The 14,994-nt window shown below is 38.7% G+C and overlaps 1 protein-coding gene across 2 annotated transcripts in view; it reads right to left on the reverse strand.

Moving 5' to 3' along the window:
• The window catches only part of BTAF1 (B-TFIID TATA-box binding protein associated factor 1), a 75,291-nt gene that overhangs the window by 39,975 nt on the left and 20,322 nt on the right, over positions 1–14,994 (reverse strand). The window contains exons 3-13 of one of the 2 annotated variants that reach the window (XM_032231657.1): positions 14,384–14,498; positions 13,355–13,501; positions 12,391–12,539; positions 11,445–11,581; positions 9,056–9,167; positions 8,111–8,179; positions 5,655–5,744; positions 4,560–4,655; positions 4,296–4,472; positions 1,893–2,033; positions 1,663–1,787 (exon numbers count right to left, since the gene is read on the reverse strand). In XM_032231657.1, coding sequence (XP_032087548.1) covers positions 1,663–1,787; positions 1,893–2,033; positions 4,296–4,472; positions 4,560–4,655; positions 5,655–5,744; positions 8,111–8,179; positions 9,056–9,167; positions 11,445–11,581; positions 12,391–12,539; positions 13,355–13,501; positions 14,384–14,498 — 1,358 coding nt within the window. Of the gene's footprint in view, positions 1–1,662; positions 1,788–1,892; positions 2,034–4,295; positions 4,473–4,559; positions 4,656–5,654; positions 5,745–8,110; positions 8,180–9,055; positions 9,168–11,444; positions 11,582–12,375; positions 12,540–13,354; positions 13,502–14,383; positions 14,499–14,994 lie in introns of both variants that reach the window. The other variant, XM_032231655.1, reaches the window with a different exon arrangement.

Below are 14,994 nucleotides of genomic sequence, written 5' to 3' on the forward strand. Positions count from 1 at the left end.
AACAGTATGAATAAAATTTTGCACCCATTCCATTTAGCCACGGTAAGTTTTTAAAGAAAAACATTCCGAAAAATGTAAAAATAATTGGATTGCACATTTAATTGAACAAAACTTGATAGGGCAGAGATTTACAGGAGAAAAAGAAGTGTTCAAGTTGGATTCCCAATGTTTATGAAGAATGAAATTACTAAGCGGAGAGCTTGTGTTTAACTCAGATATAAAAAGTTGGGAGACGCATTTAAGGGTGAATCCCCCCTCCCCCTCCCCCAATACGCCAGATAAAATTGCATGTATTAAGTAGTCACAAAAGTAATTGACCTTTAGGGAGGAAATGAAAAATGGAGGTAACTTATCTCATGTTGGTGTGTGTGTTTGTGTGAAATGATTGTGAGGAAAAATTCTATGCTTCCTAGCATTTTGTGGAGTTTCACTTTTTTATATACATGTGCCGCTTTCTCCCTGTAGTGGAAGAAAGGATTCTATCTCTCCACCACAAAATGTCCTCCAGAAATTATCTTGATCTTAGAGCTAGCAGCAGGGTTACCGTCTTGAGGGAGCCGAGGTGGCGCAGTGGTTAAATGCAGCACTACAGGCTACTTCAGTTCTGCAGTTCAGCTGTTCAAATCTCACCAGGCTCAAGGTTGACTCAGCCTTCCATCCTTCCGAGGTGGGTAAAATGAGGACCCGGATTGTTGTTGGGGGCAATATGCTGACTCTGTAAACCGCTTAGAGAGGGCTGAAAGCCCTATGAAGCGGTATATAAGTCTAACTGCTATTGCTAACTGCTATTGCTATTGAATCATTCTGTTGAACAAGCCCTCAGTACTCAAAAGTTTATATCATGGTGCAATACATGTCTATTATTATTATTATTATTTTTTTTTACTGAATCAATTTTCAGTGACTCTGAGCAACTGACAAAATAAAAAAAGTGACTGAAAAAAAATGAACCATTGACAATGCAACCTTCCTCAAACAAAAAGATATATGCTGAATCGCAGCTGAGGGCAACACCATAACATTTCTGTGATGAGACTCCTTAACCTCCTGATCTCCCCCCTCAGGACCACAGCCAGGTTTTTAAGGGTTTCTGAGATGCCAGCAAGGCCCAAAACATTCCCAAAGAATCCACGTAATTTAAAAGAAAAACATTACATTTTAAATACTTTTGGATGATCGTGGGTTATGCCGAGTATAGGAAGATGAAGTGGAGGAGAGACTGAACGCATGACATCATGTATTATACACATAGCAATAGCAGTTAGACTTATATACCGCTTCATAGGGCTTTTAGCCCTCTCTAAGCGGTTTACAGAGTCAGCATATTGCCCACAACAACAATCCGGGTCCTCATTTTACCCACCTCGGAAGGATGGAAGGCTGAGTCAACCCTGAGCCGGTGAGATTTGAACAGCCGAACTGCAGAACTGCAGTCAGCTGAAGTAGCCTGCAGTGCTGCATTTAACCACTGCGCCACCATCATGTATAGTGATGTATTATCATTATTGTTTCTATCACACAATTCAAAACAGCTAAGGTAATACAGGCCTATGCAAAGTGCATTAAAAATATACCAAGATCCATTTTGACAGCTGAACAATAAATAACGCTGGTGAGCAAAATAAAACAAGGATATTCAACTAGAAAAATTACACAGATTACCTGCATCTTTGGACCTGAGAGTAAGTTAAAAGGGATGAAAGAAGGGTCATGATGCTGTTTGTGGAAGCTGTCAGGTCATCTAAATCTAGAAGGGCATCCCACAGTATATTAAGAATAAAAGGTACCTAGAATATGAGCAGAGCAATGAAAAATGCAATGAGGTCAAATATGGCACAACTGGGACGTTCTCCAGAGCCAACAAGTACAGAAATATTAGCCTTTCTACTTACTTTCTCCGGCTGGAGATGGACAAGGCTCTCTACAACTGGCACCAGAGATGCTGCGGCAACGGCTCTAACGTCATCATCCAAATCTTGTAGTCCTTCAGTGATTGCAGGCAAGACTTTAGGTAGTAATGTTTCAATTAGATCCTATAAAAATAAGATCTGTTAAGCTTAGGATCCAAGGGTAAAAGAGATTTTGAGCCTGTGGGGAGAATTATTTTCCAATCGTGTCCTCTTTCATGCTCATATCTTTCTGTTCAAGAATGAAACCAGCATCTTAAAACTGATAGGCCAATCATTAAGAGTAAACTGGATTGGATTGGATTTGGATTTATTACATTTATATGCCGCCCTTTTCCCCGAAGGGGACTCAGGGCGGCTCACGATTCAATCAGGGAAGGGGGTACAGACAGGGGGAACCACCTCAAAATACAGTTTGAAAGATCTATATATATATAGGCAGTAGCTTATTCATTAAAAAAATACCCTCCTTCCTTTCCACTCCTTGACAAATGCATGTCAACTAGGTTTACAGTAGATTAGTTGTGGCAGTAAAGTGGAAACTGAAAAATAAAGACTTGAAAAAAAGAAAACTCAGATTATGCCAGTCTAAAAACTTGCTCTGTGCCTGATAGCAAGACAAAATATTAGAGCATCAGCTGAAAAAAAAAGAAGAAAGCAAACCAGTTGTTGCATCAGCCTAAGAATTTAAAGCAAATATCCTAGAAGTGAAGAATGCGAGGGAGATGAAAGTTGCAATAGGAAAACAAATAGGGAACTTTTTCTGTTTTTGTGTAAACTATTCCTCAAATATGGAATCAGTTTGAGACTTTATGAGATAGAATTAGAAGACTATTTTGTATTTCTTCTCAAATTATAAACCTTCTTCTTATCTAAAGCTGTCTGATTAGCCAATGCACATTTCCTGCTGTTCCATAGTTACTTGAGCTCTTAACAAGAACACTTCCTCTAGAGATACATGATTGTGCAAATACATGATTGTGCAAATTGTGCAGTTGGACCTGTTTATTTATTATTATTAATGAAGCAACCATTAATATATGGTTAGAAATGATTTATGGGATCATCTGGAATATTAGAGAGAAAATTTTAAAACAAACTGAAGCTCTCAAGTAAAATAGATTTTCACCATAATTATTCCCCTCTGTGAAATAAAGAAACGTTTAGGACACTCCACATATGACCCCCAAGCTCCTCACATTGTATCTCTAAAATTTAACAGCAAAAAGTGGTCATGTTTTTGTTTTCAAAACTAAGTGAAAGGATCGCAGTAGAAGGTCCACATTTTCTTTTTTCTTCCTCTTATACATCCCAAACGAACATTTTAGGCCAATTATAGTCTTTTTCATAATTTAAAAAGAAATTTTGAAAAGGATTTTAAGAGTGAAAATATACATGGAAAGTAAACTGTTCTAATTCTCACACGTGACGGTAAAATGTTCCTGCAAATGGATGATTTCAGGGTTTTTTGTTTGCAAACAAATTCATAGGATGGCTTATGATTTATAAAGCTTTACATGTGTTGCTGATCTCAATAGTCAATGGAACATGTCCTTCCATGGACAACAGCCACACGTTAAAATAATTATTACATACAGAATAATGATGTTTTTCAGTACCTCCTCACCCTATTTTGATATATTCCTCCTAGGATCTCACTCTTTAATTTCACGCTTTCTTTTTCCCCCATATTACTCAGAACCATTATAGGTAGTCCTTGAGTTACGGTTGTAAATTGTAATGGTCACATTTTACGACTTTTGTGGTAGTTATTAAGTGAATCCACTGTTTGCTATGGTGGGATTTTGCTGAAAACCAAAGTTCATGCTGCTTTTGGGCAAAACTGGTGTAAAATGAGGTCGTGACCATGGGCTACTGCAAATAAATGCCAGCTGTTACTGAGGGCCTGAAGTGTGGTCACATGACCACAAACGCCTCTCAAATCGCCAGAACTTCAGATCTGGGCCACAAGTCCCCCTTTTCATGTGGGTTATAACTTTGGTCATAAGCAACCAATTATAAGTCAAAGACTACCTATAATTTAAGTTTTGTTACTTCAGTTTTGATGGTGCAAGTTTAAAGCTTCCATGTCCAATGTTTCGCATTAGCATTTATCTGCTATCAAGAAATTCACATGTATTTTTTTTAAAAAATGGGTTCCTTTCACAGAACTGCAAAAGTCAAGCATGTATGTTTGAATGTTTATTTTATTTATATGCTGCCCTTTCCCCCCGAAGGGGACTCAGGGCGACTCACAACTCAAACCAGGGAAGGGGGGATACAAACTTAAAACGACACAAAACAATGCATAATTTAAAACACACAACAGTCATACCATTCGAGACAGGGGCAAAGCAACAAAAGTTTGAAGAAACTTTTAATAGTTACCTGACGAACGGCTAAAGCATACTTTATCCCTAGGAGGCCTCCATGCCTGACTTCCCACTGCTCCTGTGTAAGTAATTTTAGCAGGATAGCAACAGTTTTATGGACTCCACTCTCATTCATGTGTTTCAGCACAACTCCCAAAGTTTGAGCACAGGTTTCTCGCACAGGTGCCACTACCTGAGGTTAGAGGAAAACAACACTCTTATAGGTGCGATTAAAAAAAAAATTAGGATATGCGTAGAAACGTTGAAGGCGCATACTTACTTCATCTGAAACAAAATCACCAAATCTGTCTAAAGCAAATACACAAAGAAGCCTGATAGCCAGATCTTCCAGCCAATCTTGGTGTTGTTGAATCATCTGTTTATCAAAAGAGATTTTAAATGGATGAGAAATTAAAATATTTCCCCTTGGTATGAAAGCATTGTTAGAGGTAACCAATAATGAAGCAGGGAAAATAAAATTCTGTGGTTTTCTATTAGACTGCTTTATTATAAGGTGCACCATAAAAGATTACTCTGTTCCTGGGAAATTTTATTTATTTAAAAAGATACGGGCGTTTATACTATATCAGAGTCGAGGTGGCGCAGTGGTTAGGGTGCAGTACTGCAGGCCACTTCAGCTGACTGTTATCTGCAGTTCAGCGGTTCTAATCTCACTGGCTCAAGGTTGACTCAGCCTTCCATCCTTCCGAGGGGGGTGAAATGAGGACCCAGACTGTGGGGGCGATATGCTGACTCTGTAAACAGCTTAGAGGGCTGAAAGCCTTATGAAGCGGTATATAAGTCTAACTGCTATTGCTATAAGAAAAGATACTTTAAAAATTCCATCGATGAACAGTGCTAGAGAATTAGTGCAATTCTGGTGAAGACTAGATAGCATGCTAGTTAAAGAACTATATTTCCCAAATTAAAAGAAAAAGAACAAAGAGGAAAAGGTCTTCTATGTACAGCTTTCACATTGCCATGCTAGCTTCTATCTGAACTTGTTTCCTAAAACCTGTTTACTAAAATACATGAAAGGAAAGCATAAAACTTTTACCATCTGCTCACCTCCCAATATATACAGTGACAGAATTGATTCTCCAACACATTGTACTTCATGTATAAAACCAAGTAATAGATACAGAATCTGTATCAAGTTCAATCACCTTATGAAAAACTCCATTAATACAGAAACATTCTGAAGATCAGAACAAACCTATACGTTGTTTTCCACTAACAATAAAGATCTTAACAAGCACAATGGAATGTTGGGTTTGATGCCCAGAGCTTAAGCATGCAACAAGATGTCCTATTTACTTTTTTGGAAAGTTGAAGACATCGCGCTATGAGTGAACAAATTCTGTTTCGAGCTCACCTCTTCTACAGTGCTGTCTCCCATTTTACCGCCACTTTCCCCATGCGCTTTCAGTACCTCTCTCAGTCCAACACCTGCACCATGACGGATCTAAAAAAACACCGATGCCCCCCCCACCCCCAAATATATTAAGATTCTGGAATTATAAGAAGAGAATTTTTCATCACACAATGTTTATACAAACATATATAAGTGGTTAACATATCTGCCTGATATGTAATACAGCCCAGGTTCGAATCCCAGTAAGGGTATGGCTAGCTGATGAGAGCTAAATAGCTTGAAATAGATCTAGATCTACTAGTCTCCCTTTATTTATTTATCAGCACAAATACAACAGAAATGTAACAAAGGCAACAGTAAAAATATTGGGTTTCTGTCTGGATGGTCTCTTGTGATGAGCCGATAGACAGAGAAAGGAAGCAGTAGGCTTCCTCCCATATTTGGGCATACCAGGGGTTGTGACACTAAATACATACCTATTTCCCTGGCTCAGCTGATAAAGGAGGAGAACCTTGTGGCTTAGTGGTTAACACATCTGCCTAATATGCAATACAGCCCAGGTTTGAATCCCAGTAAGATATGGCTAGCTGATGAGAGCTAAATAGCTTGAAATAGATCTATACTAGTCTCCCTTTATTTATTTACCAGCACAAATACAACACAAACATATATAAATATACATATATACAACCCCATCTCTTTCTTTCTGCTCTGGCAGCATCTAACCAGAGTTTGCTATGATATCGAGAGAACACTGATTATCCCTACCCAAAATCTTACCTTCCATGTGACCTGATTTGCAGTAATTTTTTGAGACTTTATGAGATAGAATTAGAAGACTATTTTGTATTTCTTCTCAAATTATAAATCCTTTTCTTATCTAAAGCTGTCTAATTAGCCAATGCACATTTCCTGCTGTTCCATAGTTTCTTGAGCCGAGGTGGCGCAGTGGTTAGGGTGCAGTACTGCAGGCCACTTCAGCTGACTGCTATCTGCAGTTCGGCGGTTCAAATCTCACCGGCTCAAGGTTGACTCAGCCTTCCATCCTTCCGAGGTGGGTAAAATGAGGACCCGGATTGTTGTTGGGGGCAATATGCTGACTCTGTAAACCGCTTAGAGAGGGCTGAAAGCCCTATGAAGCGGTATATAAGTCTAACTGCTGTTGCTTTTTAATGTCCTCCCCTTAAGTACTCACATTAAACAATGCAATGCAGATACTAAAGGGAAAATATGTTTAACATAATTATGCACATTTGGCATTCTATGGTCATCGTAATTAGAAAGGGATACCTATGTTTATAAACATATGCCTAGGTTTATTAAGGGGATAACTCACCCTACAATAAATATGCAAAGGAGCAAAACAACAATCCCCACCTACTTTAAATTAGATTTGATCAAGTATTTCTATATTATTGATTGATGAGGCAGTGAGTATAAACAAGTTATAGCTCCGTGATGGCAAACCTGTGGCACGCAAAGCCATGTTGCCTGGCATGCGTGGCGGCCCCCGTTCCTCTTCTGGTGCACATGACGATCAGCTGGCCTTTGTGCACGCAGCAGTGTTGGAAATGGGAAGAGCTGGCCTTCTGCTTTCCAGCATGAGAATGCACGCCGGCCAGGCGATCATCATGTGTGCAAGCATGTCAGTAACCAGAAGAGTTACTGTCCAGCATGTAGGTGCACGCCGGAAACTAGATGTTAATTTTACGGCGCGCACATGCCCGCGGGCAGCTCCTTTTTCAGATGAGCACATGCGAAGAGCTCCCTTTTTGGCACTTGGTGCCGCATGTGTACACGTGTGCTCCGTTTTCGGTACTCAGTGCTGAAAAGGTTCGCCATCACTGTTATAGGCTGTTGTTTCCCAGCTGTGGTGCTAAAAGAAGGGATACGTGTGCCTGTTCTCAGGAAAGTCTTCCTCTGGGAGGAAGTTTACATCTGTCAGCCTCTGCTTTGCTGCTGCTTCGGCTGCCATGAAACGGGGAGGGGGGGCATGGTATTTGGGAGGGGTTACTAATTGTGCTGGAGGAAGATTCTGGAGTTCTGCTGCCTGTCGGACTACGCATGCGGAGGAGGTTCCCGCCAAGGCTAACGGCACCGACATTCCATCTTGGTGATGCCTTTCGAAGTTATCTCACACCTGACACTTAGGAGAATTATGATTGGACTGTAACGGGAATGCCAAGGGGTGGGGAATGGGTTATATTATATATCAATCGCTTTCGCGCCTAAATAATCAGTCTTCGCTTTGCTATGCTTCTAATCATTTATAATTAGTAAAAGTACACTTGATTTCTACCTATGGAGTCTCGTGGTTTTCTTTCCTAATTACTCAATGAAGAGGTGCTGACAACATCTTTTTATGGGCTTCGTCTAGTAGCCTGAATGCAATCATACTGTAAAATCATCTCTTCCTTACAATACAGTTATTATCAAGGACAGAAAGAAACACTTACCTCCCAGGATGGATCAAAGAGATCATTACACACTTCTTCACAAAAACTTTCCAAAGGCCATTCATTACTCTAAAGGGAAAAAAAATATGACTTATGATTGTAATTGAAGCTATGCTTTAAACATTGAGCTGGAAGAGTGATGTATTATCATTTACATTTGGTATAATCTTCTGAGCATAATTTGGAAAAAAGCAATTCTATTCAAAAATGAAAGTAATTAATGTAAGGATTTATGATATGCTTTGGATTTAAAAATCCTTCTCTAGTCCCAACCTATTCCTACCTCAAGTGGAAAATTGAAGCAAGATCTGTCTGCTCCCCACTTTCCTTCCTGAGCCCCAAAAAGGCAGCCCTTCACTTACGTTGTAATTGAGCCTGAAATTAGGGTGGTTAAGTTACGGCAGTCATTAAGCAGGTCACCATGTGACTAATTTTACAACTGTTTCACAACAGAAGTTAATACTTGTGACTGGGGGGGAAAAAGCTGAAAATTTTACTTATATGTTTGTGGGACTCTGCAAATGGTCATAAATGAGAAGTAGTTGTCAAGCACCCAAAATGTGATCATGCAACCAGGTGTGTGTGTGTGTGTGTGTGTGTGTGTGTGTGTGTGTGTCCCCGTCAAGCAGAACTCCAGAACTGAGTTGTAAGTATCTTTTGGGGGATCCAGCATAACTTCAAATGGTTGCTAAGCAAGCTTTAAAGGATCTGAACTGGCATGGTATTAAGATGAGCCATTCAAACTGAGAAAGCTTGCATTCCACACTTCAGCATCTTAAAATTTCTGTTTGGCTTTGATTACTATTGCTTTTAAAGAGAAATGTAATGTCTACAATGAGTGGGATTTAATGGAGAGCGTTACATGTTTTAAAAAGAAAATATTTCATTTCAAGTAAGGAGGATAGATTTTCTGTCAATTAAATCCATTATGAAGAATTCCTGTACCTCTTCTGGAACATTATCAACTAAAAGTTTGGAGTCAGTTGCAGGTTGACTGATGATAACATTTCCAATTTTTCTTCTTTTTTCCTCTGGTTCACCATCAGTGCTGTCATTGCTAGAAAAGATATTGAAATATTTCTCAAATACTTCCATAATGATGATCACATTACACCAGGGGGTCCAATCTTGGCAACTCTAAGACTTGTGAACTTCAACTCCCAGAATTCTCCTGGCTAGGAAAATCTGGGAATTAAACTCCAGAAATCTTAAAAGTGGCCAAGGTTGAACAACCCTGTATTACACTGTCTGTATTTATACTCCAAACAAATTTGCTATGATGCTATTAAAATGGTTCATATTAGGGAAGGTATCTTTTATAAAGACATTAAATTATAATTAGCAAATGCCAGAATATGGATTAATCAGATATAATTACTGAGAATATTCCAACATCAGAAATTTCTAAAAACTGAAAAAGGAGAACTATCGCAATAAGGGCAGCAACAAGACTAATAATTCTTACATGCTGCTTTACTCAATTTATGATTTATCATTATACTCTTAATATTTTACTGCAGAAAATTAAACAACACTATTGGAAACTAAGGATTCAGGTTATGATGGATGATTCATTATGCTAAAAACATACACAGAATAGGAGGTTGCTTCGTTAATGGAATGACTATTAAATGCAGTGACTGGATGTATATACTATTTACAGAATAACAAGAGTTGGAAGGGACCTTGAAGGTCTTCTAGTCCAACCCTCCGCTCAAGCAGGAGACCCTTAGAATGTAGAAGAAAACTACAGAAGAAAACTAATAAGAAGTGGAATCTTTGAGAGCCCAAGAGAAAATGGTTAGAGGATGAAGAGAAAGAAGAGCTATATTATTAGTAGATTAAAGGGAATAGTAACATTGTTAATGTTATGTAGTTAATTAAGATATAAGGAAATTATAGTAACATTGTTAATTGTGGATAATTAATTAAATTAAATGCTCTCTATGTTAAAATTGAATGAGAGGATATATGTTGCTTATAGTAAAATAGACCAACAGATGAAATATGAAATGATAATTTGGTTTAACTTTGAAGGGGCAATTAGTGATATTGCTTACGTATTAAGAGGAAAATAAGTATAAGATGAAAAATATGGAAAGATAATAATATGGCTGAAATTGGAAACAGAACTATGATGTAAAATGGATTATGCATATGAGAGGCTGTAAAAAAAAAGACCCAGACAATACTTTGTTTATAAAATATGTCAACATTTGTAAGAAAAAATAAAACTTTGAAACAAAAAAGAATATAGAACTACAAACAAGTGGCTGTCCAGTATCAGGGGAAAAAGGGCCAGAGAAAAAAAGGCAAATTGAGAACAGATCAAGAATTTTACCATGTTGACTAAAACAGAACAATAAGATGCAGGGCAACACGTGGAATTGAGAACAATGAAAGTAAATATACAAGACAGTTTTCCATAATATATATTTTTTAAAGACACAAAATGAAGAACAGATAGTCCTTGACTTATAATCATAACCGAGGCTGGAATCTTCAGTTGGTGAGTGAACTGGTTGTTAAGTAAGGTGTCCATGTGACTGATTCACTCAACAATCGCAATCCCAGCTGTGGTTGTTAAAATGATCTCCCGGGTCATTTAGACTGACCGAAGTAAAAAAAAAAAAAAAAAAAGCTGGCTTAAAAAGATCCAAGCAGGATTTTGACAGAGAACATTTCCAGCAGCACGCGGCATTTATAGCCAATCCCCAGAAACGAGAGGGAGTTCTCTTGTCTCTGGCAGAATGGCTGCAAATGCCCCATATATGTTAAAAATCCTGCTGGATTTCGGGATGGACCCTTTTTCAGCCATCTCTCAGAAGACCAGAGGAAGCTGTCTTTAATAAATTTTAAAATAATAAGGATTTACGTTTTTATTTTTAGATATTTATTTTATAAATACAAATAAAAAATGTTTGTGATTTTTAAAAAAAACATTTAGAAATTAAGACATAGTATTTGTTTTAAAAAAAGACAAAATAGATTGTTTTAGCAGGCAGCAGTGGCTTGTGAACTTCACTTCTGGTTTCCCAATTTTGGGAAAAGATGGCAGGGAAGATTGCAAATGCAAGTCACATGATCACGGGGCACTTAGCAACCTGTCATAGGTGCAAATGGGGTTGTCAAGTGACCAGATCACAATCATGTGAGTCTAGCATTGCTGCAACAGTTGTAACTCTGGACACAGAATCATATGTCCCTGGTTATGTTTGTCAGGAAAAGATTAAACAATGTTTCCCCCTGATGCGTTTTGACTTAAGGAGGTTCAACTAGACAGCTTCTAAGATCTTGTCCAACTCTTGAATTTTTGAAATTCCATTTACAGTACCTTTTCTCATTGGTCTCTACTGCGTCTTTCGATCTTTGTTTTGCAAACAACTTGGCCATTCTTTTAGCCTTATTCTTTTGCCTGCTACTCATTCCAGCTCGAAATTCCGAATCTATCAATTCCGCAGCTTGGAGAGTCTGAAAAAGTTCATAGACAAATCTGAGAACAGCAGAATTTCATTCTGTTCATGAAAAAAAAAAACCTTTCCCTCCACTCCATCATTTGCCGCAGTTACTCATATTTCTCCCAAACTTGCTGTGCCACCAAAGAAGTTGTACAGTTTTTTAGAAGAATAGGAGCTTGAGATGCAAAATTACTCCTCCCAACGGCCGGTGAGATCCCACAGGGTGGGCCTCCTTCAGATGCCGTCAGCCAGACAATGTCAGCTGGCGGCTCTCCAGAGGAGAGCCTTCTCTGTGGCTGCTCCGACCCTTTGGAACGAACTATCCCCTGAAATCCGGACCTCACCCACTCTCATGGCCTTCAGAAAAGCTGTCAAGACCTGGCTATTCTTGCAGGCCTGGGGCTGCTGACCTCATTATTGAGGTCCAGCCCCGACCGAAACGAATGTATCTGTGTTGTTTTTTAACTTGTCTATTTTTATTCTTATTTTCTTTATTGCTTTTCTTTTTCCCCTCGTTGTAAGCCGCCCGGAGTCCTCCGGGATTGGGCGGCCTATAAATAAAATTAAACTCAAACTCAACTCAAAATTACCCTTGGACTAAAGCTTGTAACAGTGCTTTGATCCCACCCAACCTGTTCTTCAAAAGGAGAACAGATATCCCTCAATCTGCAAAATCATTTCTAATGATAATCGTGATTGGCCTTTCTAAAACAGCATTTATTGGCATCGTGCAAACGAAACAAAAAAATAAAAAATAAAATCCACTGCGTACGTCCAGGTAGTCAAATAACCTGAAGTTTTACCTACAGGTTGTTTCTGTACCAGAATTGATGAAGCAGGTGTGTAGTCCAAATCCTCATCATTGAACAAATCTTCTGTATTCATTCCAATCGCATCTCCCATATCGAGGCCAAGTTTCTTTTGAAGCAATTTCCTCTGTCGGGCTATTCTTTCTTTAGGATCCACTTCACCTTAAAAAGGATAACAGCCTATGTTCTAACAAAGCAAATCTATATTTTCCTGAAATGAAAAGTTCTGATCACATCTTAAATCTAAAAGCCCCCAAATAACCCTTAATGGCTTAGTTCCCTCCAGTGATCTTTACAAGAAAGGAATTTCGTGCAAAGCACACCAAAGAGCTCCCGATTATTGTTATGTTTGGTTTGAAAACTATGTTCAGCTTTTATTGTTAGAACAGTTTGAAAAGGAAGACTCTTATCTCTTTAAAAGTGCTATTATGGAACATCTGCACAATAATTTACTTTGCTGCTAGGTTATATTTTCCAGGCAACATTTTCAAGGTCTTATTCCATTGTTAACTTTCGATAGCTTACCTACTACAGAAAAACGGATCTGAAAAAGCTTCTTCGCCAATTCATGTGCATCTAAACTTGCAAAATGTACCCAACTAATTAATTCAAAGATATAGGCAGAAGATTATGTTTAGAATCTATCTCAGTGTTTCTCAACCTTGGCAACTTGAAGTTGTCCGGACAACTTCAAGTTGCCAAGGTTGAGAAACACTGGACTCTTATCTTCTATGAAATAAAAGTCTCCTTCCAATGACAGAAAGGTTTTTATACAGAACATGTAGCATTCCGTCTCTGTTGTCACAATAATTAATATCTGAGTTATTAAAGATGAGATAATGATTCAGTTAGCTGTAGGAGGACGTAAATAAATATATTTAATCACAAGAACAGATTGTTTTTTTTTTGACAAATACATGAAAAAAAGAGTATTGCTAAGTATACAGGACAACTTGTAGTATTAAGGGAACAAATACCAGATGTATCATCCTGAACTTCAAATTCAGCGCCAGCAGATCCAAGAAGAGAAGCACCATGCTTTAAAAGTCGACAAATATCAAATTTGTCAAAACGCAACCGATCAGAAGTAGCGGCGTCTTCCACCTGATTTTCACAGCCACGTTCTAGATAAAAGTGAACAAAACTTAGAATGGGATCAGAGTAAAGGGCATGGACCAAACATAATTCGGGCGTTTTCTATTTTACCAACATTGTAAAGAACTAAATATGCAAGCACAGCAAAGAAAGAGATAATGCTCCTATCATATAACTCCTAGTTACCCAATACGTTATGCCCAAAGAACATTTTTGGAACTTGCTTACACTTCCTGCCCAATTGATTTCATTGATTAAATTTTTTAAAGTAAATAGAAAGACAGCAAAGCACTGCACTTGTGCTCCCAATAAAGCTTTAGGGACTCACGTAACACCCAAGGTGTTCTTAGAAAATGAAAGCGTCAGGTTGTATCATAATGCTTTTTTTTTGGGGGGGGGGAGAGCATGCCCACTTGCTCAGAAAAAAAAATAGAAAGGCATATCAAGATGGTGCAGAGCATCAGGAGAGCTTAGAGGAGGCTTGAGGGAACAACCTTAGTGATTTATTTTCTGATAAACAGAGGCTGAATTTAGCCACCTGCATTAGGTCAGTCATTCTGTGAGAAAGCATCTATAGCAGTGTTTCTCAACCTTGGCAACTTGAAGATGTCTGGACTTCAACTCCCAGAATTCTGGGAGTTGAAGTCCGGACATCTTCAAGTTACCAAGGTTGAGAAACACTGATCTATAGTATTTTCTCCATATTCCCAATTTGCCCCAGAGTGAAAAAAGCTCCCTTATTATATAGAAGAGAAGAGGTCCCTTGTATTGTGTTCTTCATTGACTTGCAAGCATGTTACATAGCTAAAGAAATGTTACAAGCAAGGTCTAGGAAAATTCTCGAAGTTGAAATCCATATGCACAGTATATACATAAATAAGCAGAATTTTGTATAGCTCTCTTTAAAGCACCTTGCTTTGGTTGTGGGGTCGGATTCCATTCCGGTATATTTTTTACTATGGCTTCCACAGCTTGTCCAGCTGCAATGCGGGAATCCCAGTTTGTACTCCTTAAGTGTACCAATACCTTGAAGAAATTTTTTAGAAAGGGTTATTCACATTTCTTATCTTAAATGCACTTCATTTAATTCCTGACTAATATTGGTGGAATTTCTGAAGAACAAAAAGCTAATAAGTTAAAAAAGGGTCAATAAATATACAGCAAACCACTTTTAAATATCTCCCATAAGTTGGCATTATCCATGTTTGGCCCCCAAAATAAGCTCTTGGTCTTATTTTTCGGGAGTGTTATTCCCCCCCCACCCCACCCCCAATGTACGGGAGGCTCACTTCTTCGGCTTGTTCGTGGAAGGGATGAACAAACCGTGTGGCTGCCGCCATAAGGCAGGGTGGCTGGAGCTGCCCCTCGCAACCCCACGCAGCCAGTCCACCCGCTCCCGAACACCTGTCCCACCACATGGCCACGGCACCAACACACTGCTTGGCCTCTTGCTCCATGGTAGCTGTGAGCAAGCAGAAGAAGTGGGCCAATAGCCACATGAGCTCCTGCTGCACATGGCTGC

The sequence above is a fragment of the Thamnophis elegans genome, chromosome 15 (assembly GCF_009769535.1).
Source record: "Thamnophis elegans isolate rThaEle1 chromosome 15, rThaEle1.pri, whole genome shotgun sequence".
NCBI lineage: Eukaryota > Metazoa > Chordata > Lepidosauria > Squamata > Colubridae > Thamnophis > Thamnophis elegans.